General features: G+C 36.3%; 1 protein-coding gene across 3 annotated transcripts in view; it reads left to right on the top strand.

Moving 5' to 3' along the window:
* FLRT2 (fibronectin leucine rich transmembrane protein 2) overlaps positions 1–14,386 on the top strand; it is a 62,862-nt gene extending 48,476 nt beyond the window's left edge. For all 3 annotated transcript variants that reach the window (XM_053981071.1, XM_053981069.1, XM_053981070.1), the window contains one exon: positions 5,732–14,386. In XM_053981071.1, coding sequence (XP_053837046.1) covers positions 6,142–8,127 — 1,986 coding nt within the window. In that variant the 5' untranslated portion in view covers positions 5,732–6,141 and the 3' untranslated portion in view covers positions 8,128–14,386. The remainder of the gene's footprint in view (positions 1–5,731) is intronic.
* Positions 14,387–15,877: the final 1,491 nt, after the last annotated feature.

Below are 15,877 nucleotides of genomic sequence, written 5' to 3'. Positions count from 1 at the left end.
CCTGAAGCCTGCATCCTTCTGGGCAATGTGTCCACATAATAATTTGCAGGAATGTAGCTAGAAAGAGAAAAAAAGCTTGGATGATCAGAAGATTACAGAAGAACCAGAAGGAGAAGGACAGCAAATGATATCTTTACACCCATTGTTGCAAGATGTACCACTCTCTAAATTTTCTCCTGTCTCCACCAAGGCAGATCCAAATAAATTTCACTGCATCCTCAGGCTGCCTGATCTGAGGTTTTGAGAATAATTATAAATGCAAATTGAGAAGTAAAACCAGAAACATCCTGATCAGAATAGAAAAAAGCACAAGAGTTCAGATGTGTACATTTGCTGAACCATTTTGCTAACAATATTGCAAAGACAGTAATGCCCTTCTCTGCCAAAATCGGTTCATATAGACTTCATGTGTCTGTAACAGTGTACAGAGACACTCTAAGGGTTCCTTCTTATACTAGCTACTCATCATTATCCTATTATCAATACTCATTCTAGAAGAGGGCACCATGGATGTTTTTTCCTCTCTCTTTTTCTTCAGCTCTTTTTCTTCCTCCTTACCTCTTCTTCTTACATAATACACACTCATAGCTATGAAGCAGCCAGAACAGCAGGCATGCAAAACAGCTTCCTATGAAAGCATTTTGATTCCTTTGGGTCATTTTCCCTATGCCTTTAATGCAAAGATTATAGACTCTTATTAAAATATGAGCACAAAGTTCAAACCCAAGTAACTCATAGAGAAATATATACAGCAAACTATCACCCAAGGCTCCTAATCACTTCAAAAAAAACAAACCAAAAAATCCCCCAAAAAACCAAAACACCAGGAAATTCATTAGTGTATGCACTCACAGATGTGAACATTACTTGCATGGAAAAAAGGCACATGTCAGGTGTTATTCTGTAATTTTTCTTGTTACCAGTTGATACACAGGGATATTTTTCTTAAGAACAAGGAACTCTGTACTAGATTTCATATGAAAAGAATTAGATTTGTTTTCTGTTTGTCATTCAATTCCAGACATAATACCCTTGTACTTACTGTGTATTATAATTATGTAGAGTAAGATTATATGACTTGATTATAACCCTGGTCTGCAGTACAGCCAAGAAAATTTATGCCAAATGGTTTAGTGCTAAATAAGAGTCACTGACTAGTAATAGTGAAAAGAGTAAGTATGACTGTTTGGTTTTGGTCTTGCTTGCCTTTCAATTTATGTTGCATGGCATTCAGGTCCAGATAAACAGATGGACTGCTGGGAAAAGTGATGCTAACTGGTTAGACTATCAGAGAAAAAAAGGCCTTGGATTCCTTTGACCTATTTTTTATTATTTTCAGTATTCCTTGAAGGAAAGAATAGTCAAGTATTCTTAATTTTATTATCTCTGAAAAATTTATAGCCTCAATGTAAACCAGGACTAGGCTAATGAAGACAGACAGCCTGGCTTTAGGAACACTTCAAAATTCTGAGCTTATAACATAGGGTTGCAAGTGTTCCAATGCAGGCTTGGTTCCATATGTTATCTTCTCTATTCTCTGTTATCTTTCCTGAATATCACTAGGTTCTCAGGTAGCCACAGAGGCCTTGACTGCATGTTTGGAAGACTGCAGAATGAAAAATGGGAAAGATGACTGCAGAATGAAAAATGGGAACGATGATTCTAAGAGCAGCTTTGGAGATTCTTTAGACAATGTAGGCAGAGCCACTGAGGCAGTATATCAGTCAGTGAGGTAGGAAGAAGTTCCACAAGCAGACTACTAGTGAGTTGATTTTTTTTTTTTCCCCCTACATGTCACAAATTTATAATTGAATATCACTTTCAGTAATATAGTAATTATTTCATGGCTATGCACAGCAGTGTGACAAAAGCTGGAAGTTGTATGGAGGATTCTGGCCAGTAAAGGTACGATTAATAAAAAACTTTCACCTTTCCAACTTGGAGCCAGATGTTTCAACCTTTAAAATATCTTTATATTTTATCCAGTACATAAAGCCAGAATTTTTCTTTTCCAGCTAGCATCAGTTATGCCAAAAGGGAATTTAAGCAAGGCAGGTTTGAAAAAAGACAGTGGGATAAAAATGTTGATCAGAAATGCATTGTAAGTTATGAAAGCAAACATTTCCATTGATTGCAGGAACTACTAAGGCAAATTTTCAGGCTTGACCACCTAAAACGTGATATTTTCTCATCTATTTCAATGCAGTTTTCTTAACTTCGTTGTATCATTCCTTAAATTCTAATGGTGTTTAATATCCTGGCTGCAGTAAGGCAGGAAATGTCTTAAACACATGGAAGATACAACTTGTGTCTAAGGAGGACATAGTGAGAAATAATAGAAACCAAGTGAACAGGGGAAGAAATAGAAACAAAAATTACCAAATTGTTGATGGACAGATGTGTTATTATTGAGACATTTGCTTGATGATTTCTTAAATTTTAAGTTAATTGTGACACTTGCCTTTTTTTCTACCTAGACTGGTTTATAGAACTTTCTGACTTCAAAAGTTACTGCCACCTGCAGCTTCTCAATCAACTCCCAAGATTTACAATCACAATAGCTAAGGAATGCCTTTAATTCCTCCACTTCCAAATTTCTACTTCTGAAAAAATCCACAAATTTGCAGAGACACTCAATTTAGTATTTGCAGTCATATTGGAGACAGAGCTTGCTTTAGGAAGCCAGAATGCCAGGAATGGTGGGGAGAGGGGAATGGAGGGGAAGCTGAATGACTCTACCTGCCTTCAGTTTTGGCAGTTTACTGAAGAAAAAACTGTTTACACTTTTCTAGCCTTTTGGAGTTTACACACAATTGTTTTCCTTCAAAAAGTTTCTTTTTTTATTAATCAAGCAGGTTTTCAACTCATCAATCTTTTTAATGTCTTTGGCCCAGAGATTTCTGACATGGAGACAGAACTCACTTTTGCATTAGGGTCCCTGAGATATGCTGAAAAGTACAACAACTATGAGCCCTATTTTAAGTTAGTATTAAGCAGTTGTAAAAGACTACTAAAGTAAAACCCTTCCCAAAAAAGTTATTTAAATACATTCAGTTTTATTCTTGCTTCCTCATTCTTTACCTCTGCCACACCACAGTCAGCTGTGAAGTCATAAATATCTAGTTAGATATGTCCTTGTGCTCTTGCTTAGTACAATCAAGAGTAGTCCCAAGTACATATAATCTGTACTGATTTTTATTGTATCAGTTTATTATGGACTGATATCTAGAGTTTAGGATACTGGCATTAATAAGAGGACTACCTTTCTTTCCATCACGAGTTAAGAAAACATTAGGAAAGTTTTAACAGATTTCTAATAACAAAATCCATGTAACAAAAAAAGGAGAGAAACTCCACAATCTGATTAAGTAACTGTCTAATCAAAGCTCTTTTTCTTGTAATATCTAATGAGAAATGCTGTGTGCTTGACCTAATTTGTTTGAATCATTACTGAAACCTTTAATTCAGGTGCCACACCTACTTAGGTGAGAGGTACACTGGGCAGAGTACTCAAATGAGGTGAATGCATAAATAATTTTTAATATGACAGTCCCTTTTTAGGAGATTCCCAACAAACCAGGAACTGCAGCTGCCTGTGGCTGCATGTTCTCAGCTGGGCTTTCTATTATACCTGGGAGTGAAATAAAGCTTAATCAGTGACTGGACTTAGAATCAGAAGCGGGCTGAGTGCAGGGTATTGGATCTGTTAGGAGGGACAGGCTGTCTCTCTCTGATGATGACGGGAAAGTGAGAGAACAACTATTATTACTCTCTGTGGTCCCAAGCAACTCAGAGGATGTTCTGCATATCCATTCTCATTTTAAAAGAAAGTGTCATGACGGATCAGAGCACTGTGATCTAGATGGGAGCCAGGCCATATTAAAGGCGGATAAACTGTCATACTCAGGCTCATGTTAGAATGTAATCCTGTTAAGAGTTTCTCTACAGCATCACGTCATCTGGCATAATTGAAAAGAAATCAGTCTTGACTGAAATATGCATGTGAAATAGAAAACCATGAACAGTGGGATACTTAACTTTACTGTTTTTATAAAAGGACAGTACATTATAGGCTGTAATACATTATTACATTTACATATCTTTAAAATTTGAATTCATACTGATAAACAGGATTTTTCAAGGTCTCACTTTTTTATCTCCAGCTGTTTGAACCTTGAGGCTGATACCTGATGATGCTCTAGATAAATACAGTACTCTGCAAGTGCAATGTTGAAGGATTATATCAGTTTGACTCCTAAGGATGCTTTCTAAACTACCAGTCCATAAGATTCCTAAAAGTAGCATCAGGGACATGTTATAAACTGCACAGCTGTATCAGACGAACAAGGTTTTATGTACCACAAAGTAATTTTTTTTTTTTTTTTTTCTGAATGACCTGGATGTTCTTAATTTGTTTAAATAAATATAAATATCATAATAAAAAAATTAAAAAGCAACCACCATTAAGAAACAGGATTTTTGTTCGCTAAAATTCTATTTTCTTGAAATCCTAGCCTGAGCTTTGATCTGGATAAACAAAATCTGGAAAATTACTGTGCTTATGTCACTGCAATTGAAGACCCTGAGATCTGCACATGCTTTGTACTTGCCAAGGTTGATATTATTAGGTCCAACTGTGCATATGGGGTGTGGGGGGGTGACAATCATTGGAAACAACATATAATAAGACAACATCAAACAACACAGTACCTTTCATTGCATGCTTTAGAGAGTGGGAATGTTTGGTTATAGAGCTGAATAATAAATAGTAGCTGGGAACATAAAAAGTATGCTTACCAGCTGAAAATACACATTAAAGAACTCAGCTACACTAAAGTTAATACACTTCTTTATGTAGCCATTCACAGATAACTGTGTAGCAAAATTAAAAGCCATATCTAACCTTTACGGTTTCAAAGGAAGTGTTCCGCAAAACTGCCATAGTTTGAGCTGATCTCTTAAAACAATAACTTAGCAGATGTGAGCTTGTTTCATTTAGTGGAAAGCAAGTTGTGAAATCTACTGACAGCACAGTTCGCATCAGAACCAATATCAGGATGACAGTTTTAGCAAGTACATATCTTACAGCAGGGTATCTTACTTTCATGGACTACCATACTTGTTTAAAAGACTCTCCTCATAAGTCTCTAATTCACTAGAGCGAGGCAAAATAATCAGGCAGTGTGTATTAATTTGGACAATATATGTAACAGTATTACAGAAATAGAAGCAGAATATTCCAGACTCTGGTAGAAAATGAAGAAAACATAGACTGTGATTAAAGAATACAGCCCAGAGTCTACTCTGTCAGACATCAGTGAATAGTAGTCATTGAAGTCAGTGGTTCTGCAAAAGAAAAATATTTACCTGAGCAAAAATTTCCCGTTAAATGGTTCAGTTTTTTGGGTTGTTTTTTGTTCTAAAATTTTAAACAGACTGTGAGAGGACAAAGACTGGAAGTATAGTATGCAAATGAAAGTAATAGATCTAGCCTTCACTGAAGTCACTGAAAGTCCTTCAGTCATTGCAATGACTTTGTATCTAATCTATTTCAAGACTATTTAGCAGTAATATTAAGCTAATGTTTAATATTAATGCCTTTTTTTTCTCTTTTTTTTTTTCCCTGAAATCCATAAAGAGCTCAGACTTAGAATAGTCTTCTAATGGGCTTGATCTTCCCTATTAAACATTTCATGATATTCAGCTTTTTCTTTTCTCTTTCCTTTTACAGGCAGACCAGATCTGGCAGATAGTGAATATGAGGACTTTGCTGACTTCAGAAAGCTGACAGAAGCCAGCAGACTTCAGTGAAATACTCCTCCAAGCACAGAGACTTTTGGTAGCTTTAAAGTAACCTGTTCTTCATTTGCAAAGACATGGCTACTGGCTCTTTCAGCGCACATGGAGGAAAGCAACAAACATTGTAATCCTGGCTAATAAGACTGTGTTTTCCTTATCAGAAGTAGGAGGTAGGCTTATTATAAAAGGATTATTTTATGCTTAGCCTCCAGGACTTTAACTCTGGCCTGAACACTGGACATAAATAGAAGCCAATTTTAACGACCTGAGATTTCATTACCTGTGCATTATTATTGTTACCAGTTCTTAAACACTTTGTTACTTTATTTCTTTAAATTAGAAATGGGTTTGTGGACTAAAATGTGGCCCGCAGATTGGGCTGTTCTCATGAAATCATGGCTTATCTTTTCCCTGGGGCTCTACATACAGGTCTCCAAAACTTTGGCTTGCCCAAAAGTTTGCCGCTGTGACCGAAACTTTGTCTACTGTAATGAACGAAGCTTGACCTCAGTGCCTCTTGGGATACCGGAGGGTGTAACCGTCCTCTACCTCCATAATAACCAAATTAATAATGCTGGATTTCCTGCAGAGCTGCACAATGTCCAGTCTGTGCACACAGTCTACCTGTATGGCAATCAATTGGATGAATTCCCCATGAACCTGCCCAAGAATGTCAGGGTTCTCCACCTGCAGGAAAACAACATTCAGACCATTTCACGTGCTGCTCTTGCTCAGCTTTTGAAGCTGGAAGAACTGCACCTGGATGACAACTCCATCTCCACTGTTGGCGTTGAGGATGGGGCATTCCAGGAAGCCATCAGCCTCAAGCTTCTGTTCTTGTCCAAGAATCACTTAAGCAGCGTGCCAGTAGGCCTTCCGCTGGACTTACAAGAACTTCGTGTAGATGAAAATCGAATTGCCGTCATTTCAGACCTAGCCTTCCAGAATCTTACAAGTCTGGAGCGTCTGATTGTGGATGGCAATCTCCTCACTAATAAAGGCATAGCTGAAGGCACTTTTAGCCACCTCTCCAAGCTCAAGGAATTCTCAATAGTTCGGAATTCACTGACTTACCCTCCTCCCGATCTTCCAGGTACACATCTGCTAAGACTTTACTTGCAGGACAACCAGATAACCCATATACCACTTACAGCCTTTTCAAACCTCCGCAAACTGGAACGTCTTGATATTTCCAACAATCAACTTCGGATGTTGGCAAAGGGAGTATTTGATAATCTCCATAACCTGAGACAACTCACTGTAAGGAATAATCCCTGGTTATGTGACTGCAGCATTAAGTGGGTCACTGAATGGCTCAAATTTATTCCTGCTTCCATCAATGTACGTGGTTTTATGTGCCAGGGACCAGAGCAGGTCCGAGGTATGGCAGTCAGGGAGCTCAATATGAATATGTTATCATGCCCCACCACCACCCCTGGTCTACCACTTATCATCACTCCAGTCCCAGCTACAACCATGCCGACTACATTAGTTCCCAGCCCATCATTTCCTCCCTCAAGTAGTAAATATAATCCTCTCACTCCCATCATAGCCACACTCCCCACTGTGCCTGACAGGGAGGACAGAGAAAGGGTGACACCTCCTTTGTCTGAATGGATTCAGCTCTCCATCCATTTTGTGAATGACACTTGCATCCAAGTCAACTGGATGTCACTTTTTACCGTGATGGCATATAAACTCACATGGGTTAAAATGGGCCATAGTCTGGTAGGAGGAATTGTTCATGAACGAATAATTAGTGGTGAGAAGCAGCAATCAAGCTTGGTAAATCTGGAGCCCAAATCCACTTACCGGATTTGTTTGGTTCCACTGGATACTTATAACAACTACCGAACTGGAGAAGATACTGTCTGTTCAGAAGCCACAACCAAGGCTTCCTTTTTCAATGGCAGCAACATCCCTTCCAGCCATGAACAGACAACTTCTCAGAACCTAGGCTCCCCATTTCTGCTGGCAGGGTTGATTGGGGGTGCAGTGATACTTGTCCTCGTGGTCTTGCTCAGCATTTTTTGCTGGCACATGCACAAAAAAGGTCGTTACACCTCCCAGAAGTGGAAATATAACCGGGGCCGTCGGAAAGATGACTACTGTGAGGCAGGGACCAAGAAGGACAACTCCATCCTGGAGATGACGGAAACCAGCTTCCAGATTGTCTCCTTAAATAATGATCAGCTCCTTAAAGGAGATTTCAGACTGCAGCCCATTTATACCCCAAACGGGGGCATTAACTACACAGACTGCCACATCCCCAACAACATGCGATACTGCAACAGCAACGTCTCAGACCTGGAGCACTGTCATACGTGATAGTGAGGGACCATGGGGGTCTCTAGGACAAGGAGAAAAAACTCTAGAAAAAATAAGCCCCCCAACAATAATGAAAAAAATTACATTTGATAAATGTTACACAGATGCATTTATGCATTTGAATACTCTGTAATTTATACGGTGTACTATATAATGGGATTTAAAAAAAAGTGCTATCTTTTCTATTTCAAGTTAATTGCAAATGGTTTTGTAACTCTTTGCTTTTTAAATCTTTAAAAAAATATTGCTGAGTACTGTACAGGGTTGTACAATAAGAACCCAATGTCATGGCAAAGGAAAGAATGACTCATTGTTCAAACATTAACCACTTTGCTGTCGAAGCAGTCTGAGGGATGTTAAGTTTCTGGGTGTCCTGGAATACAGGAAAATAAGTGCATATTAAAACAGGGTCACTAGGAACAGACAAAAGCAATTCAGATAAAATGGGCGCAACCCTTCTGACTTGAACCCAGCAATTGCTGTTGAGCTTCAAACAATTGGAAATACATCCCTTCCTCTTTGTCAGGTCTGCACTTCTCACCTCCAGCTGAAAGCTGGAGTTCTGAGCGCTGCCAAAAAAGCTACTCTCTTGTTTGATTAGTTTTCTTTCAATCTACTTGGAATAGGAAACATGGAAAGAACTCAGTGTCAAACTCAAAGTGACCTTGATTCCTATTTGCAAAAGTTGCTCTGAAAATGTCCCCAATACTATATACTTTATCTCAGAAACTGTTTGTGCTTTTCATCAGGATTAAGAAGCTTTAGGCATTCTCTGACCCTTCTCAGTGGGAGGTGAAGGTTATGTAACAGTATGTAACAGAGTTACTTTTGTCATTTAGTTGCACCTGTTAATAGAGCAGCATTTGTTGACAAAGCATGTTCAGGTAAAGCCAGAATGAGGGAAATCCTGAGTGCTTCCAGCTCTGCAGTATTCATGTATGTGTTCATGTAATTTGAAATCTAAAAGTGCATATTGCTGAAAACATGGTGCAAAATATAATGGCAATGGAAAGGTTCTGCTAATAATTTGTATGGTTCAAGCCTTGTTTAAGGGCCTGAGTTATGTTCAGTATGGAGAAATAGGGGAAAAAATGACAAAAAGACAAAACAAACAAGAAGTATATTGTGAAAAATTATTTAGTACTGGGAAGACCTCGAGGGCTATTATAAACTGAAATGGGGAAAATCGTGTACAAATCTTTGTGGGTTTTGTTTGTTTGTTTTGCTTTTTTTCCTTCCCAATTAAAGTATACAGAGACTGACCTTAGCTAAGCATTTGATTGACTGGGGAATTTTAAGAACACAGGTACACAGTGTCCCTCTGAATTACCCTTCTTTTACCTTAAGCATTTTCGAGTTTTCCATAATGATTTCTGCTTCGTAAGCAGTAGCTGGATTTAGAATTTGCTTTTTTTATACCCTCAGATTCTTCTCAGTCCTTTAGCTTTACATGCACTATGCAAAATATCATGCTTGTATTAAAACCATAATGCAGCTCTCAAAATTATGTAATATTTCAGCCACTCTACTAACTCAGTGACTGCCAAGAACTGTGTTGGAATCTAATTATTTGGGTTTTTTTCAGTTTGCTTTTTTATATTTAGGGGTTTTTTAGTTTACTTTTTTAATATAGCTAATTTTCTCCTGTGTTTGGGGACAAGCTAAACTACATCACATTGGGAAAAAAAAAAAAAAACAAAAAACAAAAACCCAAAAGAAAAAAGATAGAGACAAAACTTCCCTGAGGTAGTAGGGAACTAAAGAGAGAAAGTTTCACAGTGATCACCGAGGGGTAGACAGAAAATTGCTGCATGTGGTTTGGAAGTAAAAGCTGAAGCACTTTCACAGTGGAATGCTTAGACTTTTCACTTTATGAAACTCTTATGCTGGAAGAGAGGATTTTAATCCTATCCTTTGCTCATTTCACTCTACCCATTCTTGAAACTCAGCGGTCTATGAGCATGTATTTTCTGTAATTCAGGTCACATGATAACACTAATTTTCTGCAATGACAAAATAAACCCAGTTATGATTGATGGCAAAGTATGACCATTTTGTAAGGAACCACATCCTCCCACCAACACCTTTTAAAATCACATTTTGAAATTCCAGTCTGTATTCTATATATTAGCTATTTTCTCCAGCTGTTGCAGATATTCTAAGCAACTTGTCTGGCTACTGTAATAGTTAAGTCACTAAAATTTTGCTGATTAAAAGTTTACCATATGATTTCAAATATCATAATTCTAGGTAGAAATGTCTATGCAAAGTGGATGGGTTTTTTTCTGTCATCTATTTACTAATGATAAGGTTTATACTTCTGGACTTTGGTTTTTGGTTTTGGTGTTTTTTGGGTTTTTTTGTTTGTTTTGTTTTGTTTAACATATTTTAGATGCCACAGCTCAAAAGACAAGCAGCAAACAGTTGTGCTTCTGCATACTTCTGTTGAATGCTGGAGTTTGCTTGAAGTTAAGCAGAGCCAGTGATTCCCATTGGGTGTGGACTTCATATTTAATTTCAATGAAATAACTGGTTGTACATTTGGTTTCAAAAGGTCTCCTTTGAAAGTACTAGCTTACTAGTATTTACTGATGCAGGAGGAATCTTCTGTTCTAGACCTCACTATACCATAGGCACCTTATTTGTAGCAATTGACTTATTCAGGGAGTTTGGCCTGTACTGCAGGTGAATCATCCGCAAGCCCAACCTGATGACAACAAATCTGGTTACGTATAGAATAGGGTGAAAACAGAAGGCATTTACAAACTATTCATTTTGATCTTGAATGATGAAACATATATATGTATGTGTATATATATATGTAGACTATGACTCACCTAGATCAAAAATCATAATGATATTAAAGATAGCATACTTTATGCTTCTCTTCAGTATGAAAAAAATTATATCAAATTATAAGTGATACTGACAAAAGTTTCTTTACTACAAAAGCTCTTCTGAAAAAACATAGCTAGCACCTTATACCAAAATTTGTGGATAGAGCTGGGAATATTATCTAAAAAAATTCAGAGTTGTAGTCAACTGAAGGGTCATATCTGTAATTTGAAGAATGTTTCTCCCTGTTTAATTGTTCCATAGCTTCAAAAGAGTTAATGTATTTTAACCTACAACAGAATTTGGGACTTCTCAAAGTGTCAGCCACGTAAACATCTGAGATTTCATTTCAGTTCCCACCTAGATAAGCACTTAGCGAGCAAATTTCACTAGGTAAAGTATGTAGAAAAAGTCAGAGTTAAAAATGGACAATAATCTTTTGGCAACATAAAGTTTAAGACTAGTAGCTTTTTCCTTGGGCTTTGTAAAACTTGGGTGATTTTCACTTAGGACAAATATCCAACCACATGTAATAACTGAAGGCTATAGAGCAGAAGTGCCAAATATGTGCATGTACAACTCACTCAAAATGTTCACTTTTAAGTCCTGATTTGATCAAGTTCATTAGATCTGGGGACAGTTTTTTTCAGACAAACTCTCACCCATCTTCCATTGTATACTGCCAATAGTTGACATAGATGCGCAGAAAGATTGGTGAGTAGAATAAAATAAGCATTTAAGTGAAATTGTGTTAAAGAAGTATCACGACACTGCTGTTCCCAGTACTTGGCTTCCTTCTGAAGAACGCATATATTTACGAACAGGTCCTTATTTTCATGGATTCTGTCACTTTAATAAGTGCTACTTGCATGTGGCTTGCTGGCAGAAACAAACACCTGATTAAGGCATGTACTTTGTGTTAACAGGTTCTTATTGGAATATTATTACTGAATTTCTTTATATTTAGGAAATAAGCTACTTTGAACTGAAAAGATACTAGCAGTTTTCCATGTAACGCAATAAAGGACTACAGTGAATATAATGCAAAAATGAAATAAATTGAAAAATGAAGTAGCATATGATATTTGCTACTAGAGTAGTTCAAATATATTTTTCTCTGAATAATTTTCTTTTTTTCATGAAAATAAGTTTCTCCCTCTGAAAAATTTATTAATTTCAATTTTGCAAACAGAAAACGTTATGCATATTGATATTATTGTTTTAAGGATCTACATAAGGCACTTTATTAATGGCATTGAAGTGAAAGTTCAGTCTCAGCTTTTGACAGTAAAGTGGTTAATTCCCATTGAATTCTACATTTATAATACTTCTTCACCTTAAATTTAACATGGAGATATTAAAGTTTTTTTCTTTTGAACATGAGAATAATTGTTTTACACATGACTTATCCTTACAGCTCAGTGGAAAAACAAAACAGAAGTGAGTGCCAAAACCAAAAGTTACTGGCTCTGAGCCTCATCAAATCCTGCCTGATGCTCTCTTCTAAACACAGAGATAATCCTAGGAAGCTGATGATCACTCCTTCCCTGAACTCTATTGAACAGGGCACTCTGTATCCCAGATGATACTACAGGCAATATTGAAGCATTGGGCATTAAACTTTTGTACAGCAGAGAATGTTTTGCTCTTTAAAAGGACGCTGGCTAGTAGTCCATATGGAAAACTAGCACAGAAGAGATTTGGTAACCTTTTATTACACTGGGGCTCTGTGGAAATGTGCCTCATGAGAGCTGAATTCTGATCCTCTCAGAAACAGAAAAGCTACTAAACAAATTGTTATCATGAGTTGATCCCAAATATATGAAGATGATCTTTCATAAAATTGATTTAAACTGAGATATGCACACTTGATTCTGTTCTGTGTTTGGTATACTTTCTATCTTTAACATGGAAAAATAGATGGTTTGAAGTCTGCGTTACCTGTTTTCTGCAATCTGCCATGTTGCACGCATTGTTAACTTCAAAACCTCACTATACACTATATATTATCTTGTTGACATATTCAGTAAAGAGTTATTTAAAAAATACAACAACTTTGCTGTATTTATAGTAGCAAGTTAATTAAAATAAGTATGTGGGTATCTGAAAGGGACAAAAAATATCCATCTTTTGTAGTTTCATTCATGGAGATATTTTCAGATGTTCTACTGAAACTTCTGTTCAGTCCTCTCTTCAGTTTCTAAAAGACAAATATTATTTGTCTCTCAAAGAGTTAAATAATTTTTTTACCTCCTTTTCTCAGATTTTATCTTTTCTTTTAAAAGTTATCTCTTTCTAATATGCATATAGAAAAGCAATGTACAATGAGAACAAACTGTACTCCAGAGTTTGCAATTAATAGGTACACTTAAGGAGCTACACATGTCAATAACAAATATATATATGTGGGCGCTGTGACTCATTATATGCATAGCCATTTGATAAATGCATTTGACATTTATGACATGACAATCATGAATCTGTTTTTTAACTATTGTTATCTATTTAATCTGTTTCCTTGACATGAAATATGACTTATTTTCCAATTCTCCCTTCAAAATTGTTCTTGAATTTGCAGAATGCACAACATTCATACATAAGCCTTAATAAATTTTTTTATAAAGCAAATCTTATACATAACATATATGGTAATATATACTATCTATAAAGAGATGGTTTAGCTACTTAGAAATGGAAATTACCCCTCTTCTACTTCCATGTACAAAAGCTAATTTTTTGCTTTACCAGAAAGTGAGATGCTGAGTACTTTGTTATTTCAAAGCTTAGAAATTTAATATTGCTGAGTGTCACAGTTCCTCAACAAATTATCTTACTTTCTTTCTTAACCCCAAGTATCATGTAAGACTACCGAGGGCTGGTGTGCAATATATCCACACCTAGCCCTGCCTCTTTTCCCCTGTACTATGCCTCCCCTCATTTGGTGTTTCTACTGAAGTACATTAGCCCCTGGTAATTAAACCTACTTGCCTTACCACAGAAGGGTGAAAAATAGAGATAATGAGAATGACAAAAGCCTGCATCAGTTATGCATTTCTGACAATGAGGGAATCACTATTTTCAATTGATAATATTTTCTGTCAAAAAAAAAGGAGTTTACAACCACTGATTCATCAGGTAATCTTTTAATAACAAAAAAATTATTTATTGTAGCAAAGATAAAACTTTAATACCTCTAAGCTCAGTTATCTGGAATTTTTCATACATGTGCAATTGTGTATAAATTTTTTGTGAGTAGAGGATTTATCTACAAAGATCTCTCAAAGAAAGCACATGGAGGAGTATTTTTCATTATTGTTCAGTCAAAATTTTTAATATTCTACTTTAAAAAGAGTTCTTCCATTGAAGAAGAGTTATGGTACCACATGGAGAAACTGCATTCCACCATTAAAGTAGGTAACAAATATTTTAATTCTCTTTGAAATGCCACTGTCAACAAAGGCTGAAACTAAAAATTACTAAAATACTTCCATTATACAGAGAGAGACTTGGTGAATTTTTGACCAATAATTGCCATTCCTGAAACAAATTAGCACATTTTATGGTGAAATCCTGACCCCACTGCCTTCAACTATAAATCATAATAATATATAACAGAAGGATTATTAAAAACATGCAATATGACACATTGTATAACATATCACACTATGCATCTGCAAATGAAATACATCACCTGAATAAGGCAGTAGGCCTACGCCTCTCTTATGAAAAGCTGGGCAATCTGTGAAAAAGACTGCGCAGAAAAGGAGGGGGGAGCTAAGTATGTTCTGAGCAACACTGGCCAATAGAAAGCCATGGAAGACAAGGACATTTAAAGCCACAAATGGGCCTGTGAGCATAGCAAGAGCTTTCTTTTTTCACATAAACACATACTTTTTTTGATTACAACCTCATATTACGCTTCATTGTGACTGAAAAATGCATGCATGAATACTGAGAAAGAAAAAAGAAAAGAAGAAAGAAAGGAAAAGAGAATGTTGGTTTAACTAGAAAGTCAAACAATTCAAATGACGGTTTTGTAATCCTGACCTCATATATCTTCACAAATTCCTTTGGGCATTCACAGGTCAGGAACCAATACATAATTCATTGATCTGACTTACAATGCAAGTGTTAGGAACTTCTCCCCATTTAGGAAACATGTTAAGAAAATTTGAGAGTTGATGTGAAGTTCTGAAGTATATGCTGATGTGAACAATGCAGGGCATTAGCATGGGTTTGTAAATGAGGACTGCAGAAGCAAGGCATGCACATTATTTCATTTTCAAGGAAACACTATACCTGACAAAAAGCACATGTGGGTTATCAAGAATAGACGACTAAGAAAAATGAAGTAGAAACCTGAGTAAGGGGAGATATTCCACATTATTGCAGTTCTTTTAATAATATACAGTAAAGTACTTTTGGCAATTAAAAAAAGGGTTCATAAAAGTATTGAAGCTTTTCATATCTCCCATCCCTAGGAGGATACATTCCATTTCCAGTTCACAAGAAATTCGATTAGACAGCTTTTTACTTACAACTTTGTTGGAGGTTAGTTTTGAAGCCAGTGGGTTTTTTTTAATTGATCATGATGTTTATTTGAGGTCTTTGCATGCACTAATTTATTTTATCAGCTATGAAGAGTTTGAGGAATAGATTGTGTGCAATACTTGCTTTCATGAGAAGCAAGTAGCAAGCATATGTCTAGAGCTTTCTGATTTTGTTTTGGCTTTCTTTTTTGTAATTTAACTTTACAAAAGTTGAGCAAATTTGAAGAACAAATTTCAACTATTTTCTGGTGTAATTACAGCAGTAGGACTGTGTATTCTTTCTAAAAGAAGACAAAAGAATACTGAGTTAAAAATTATCTTAAATAATTTTGATAACAACTTTCAGTCGAATTAATAATTTTTCA

The sequence above is a fragment of the Vidua macroura genome, chromosome 6 (genome assembly GCF_024509145.1).
Source record: "Vidua macroura isolate BioBank_ID:100142 chromosome 6, ASM2450914v1, whole genome shotgun sequence".
Taxonomy (NCBI): domain Eukaryota; kingdom Metazoa; phylum Chordata; class Aves; order Passeriformes; family Viduidae; genus Vidua; species Vidua macroura.
This window is presented reverse-complemented; position numbering and strand designations above follow the sequence as displayed.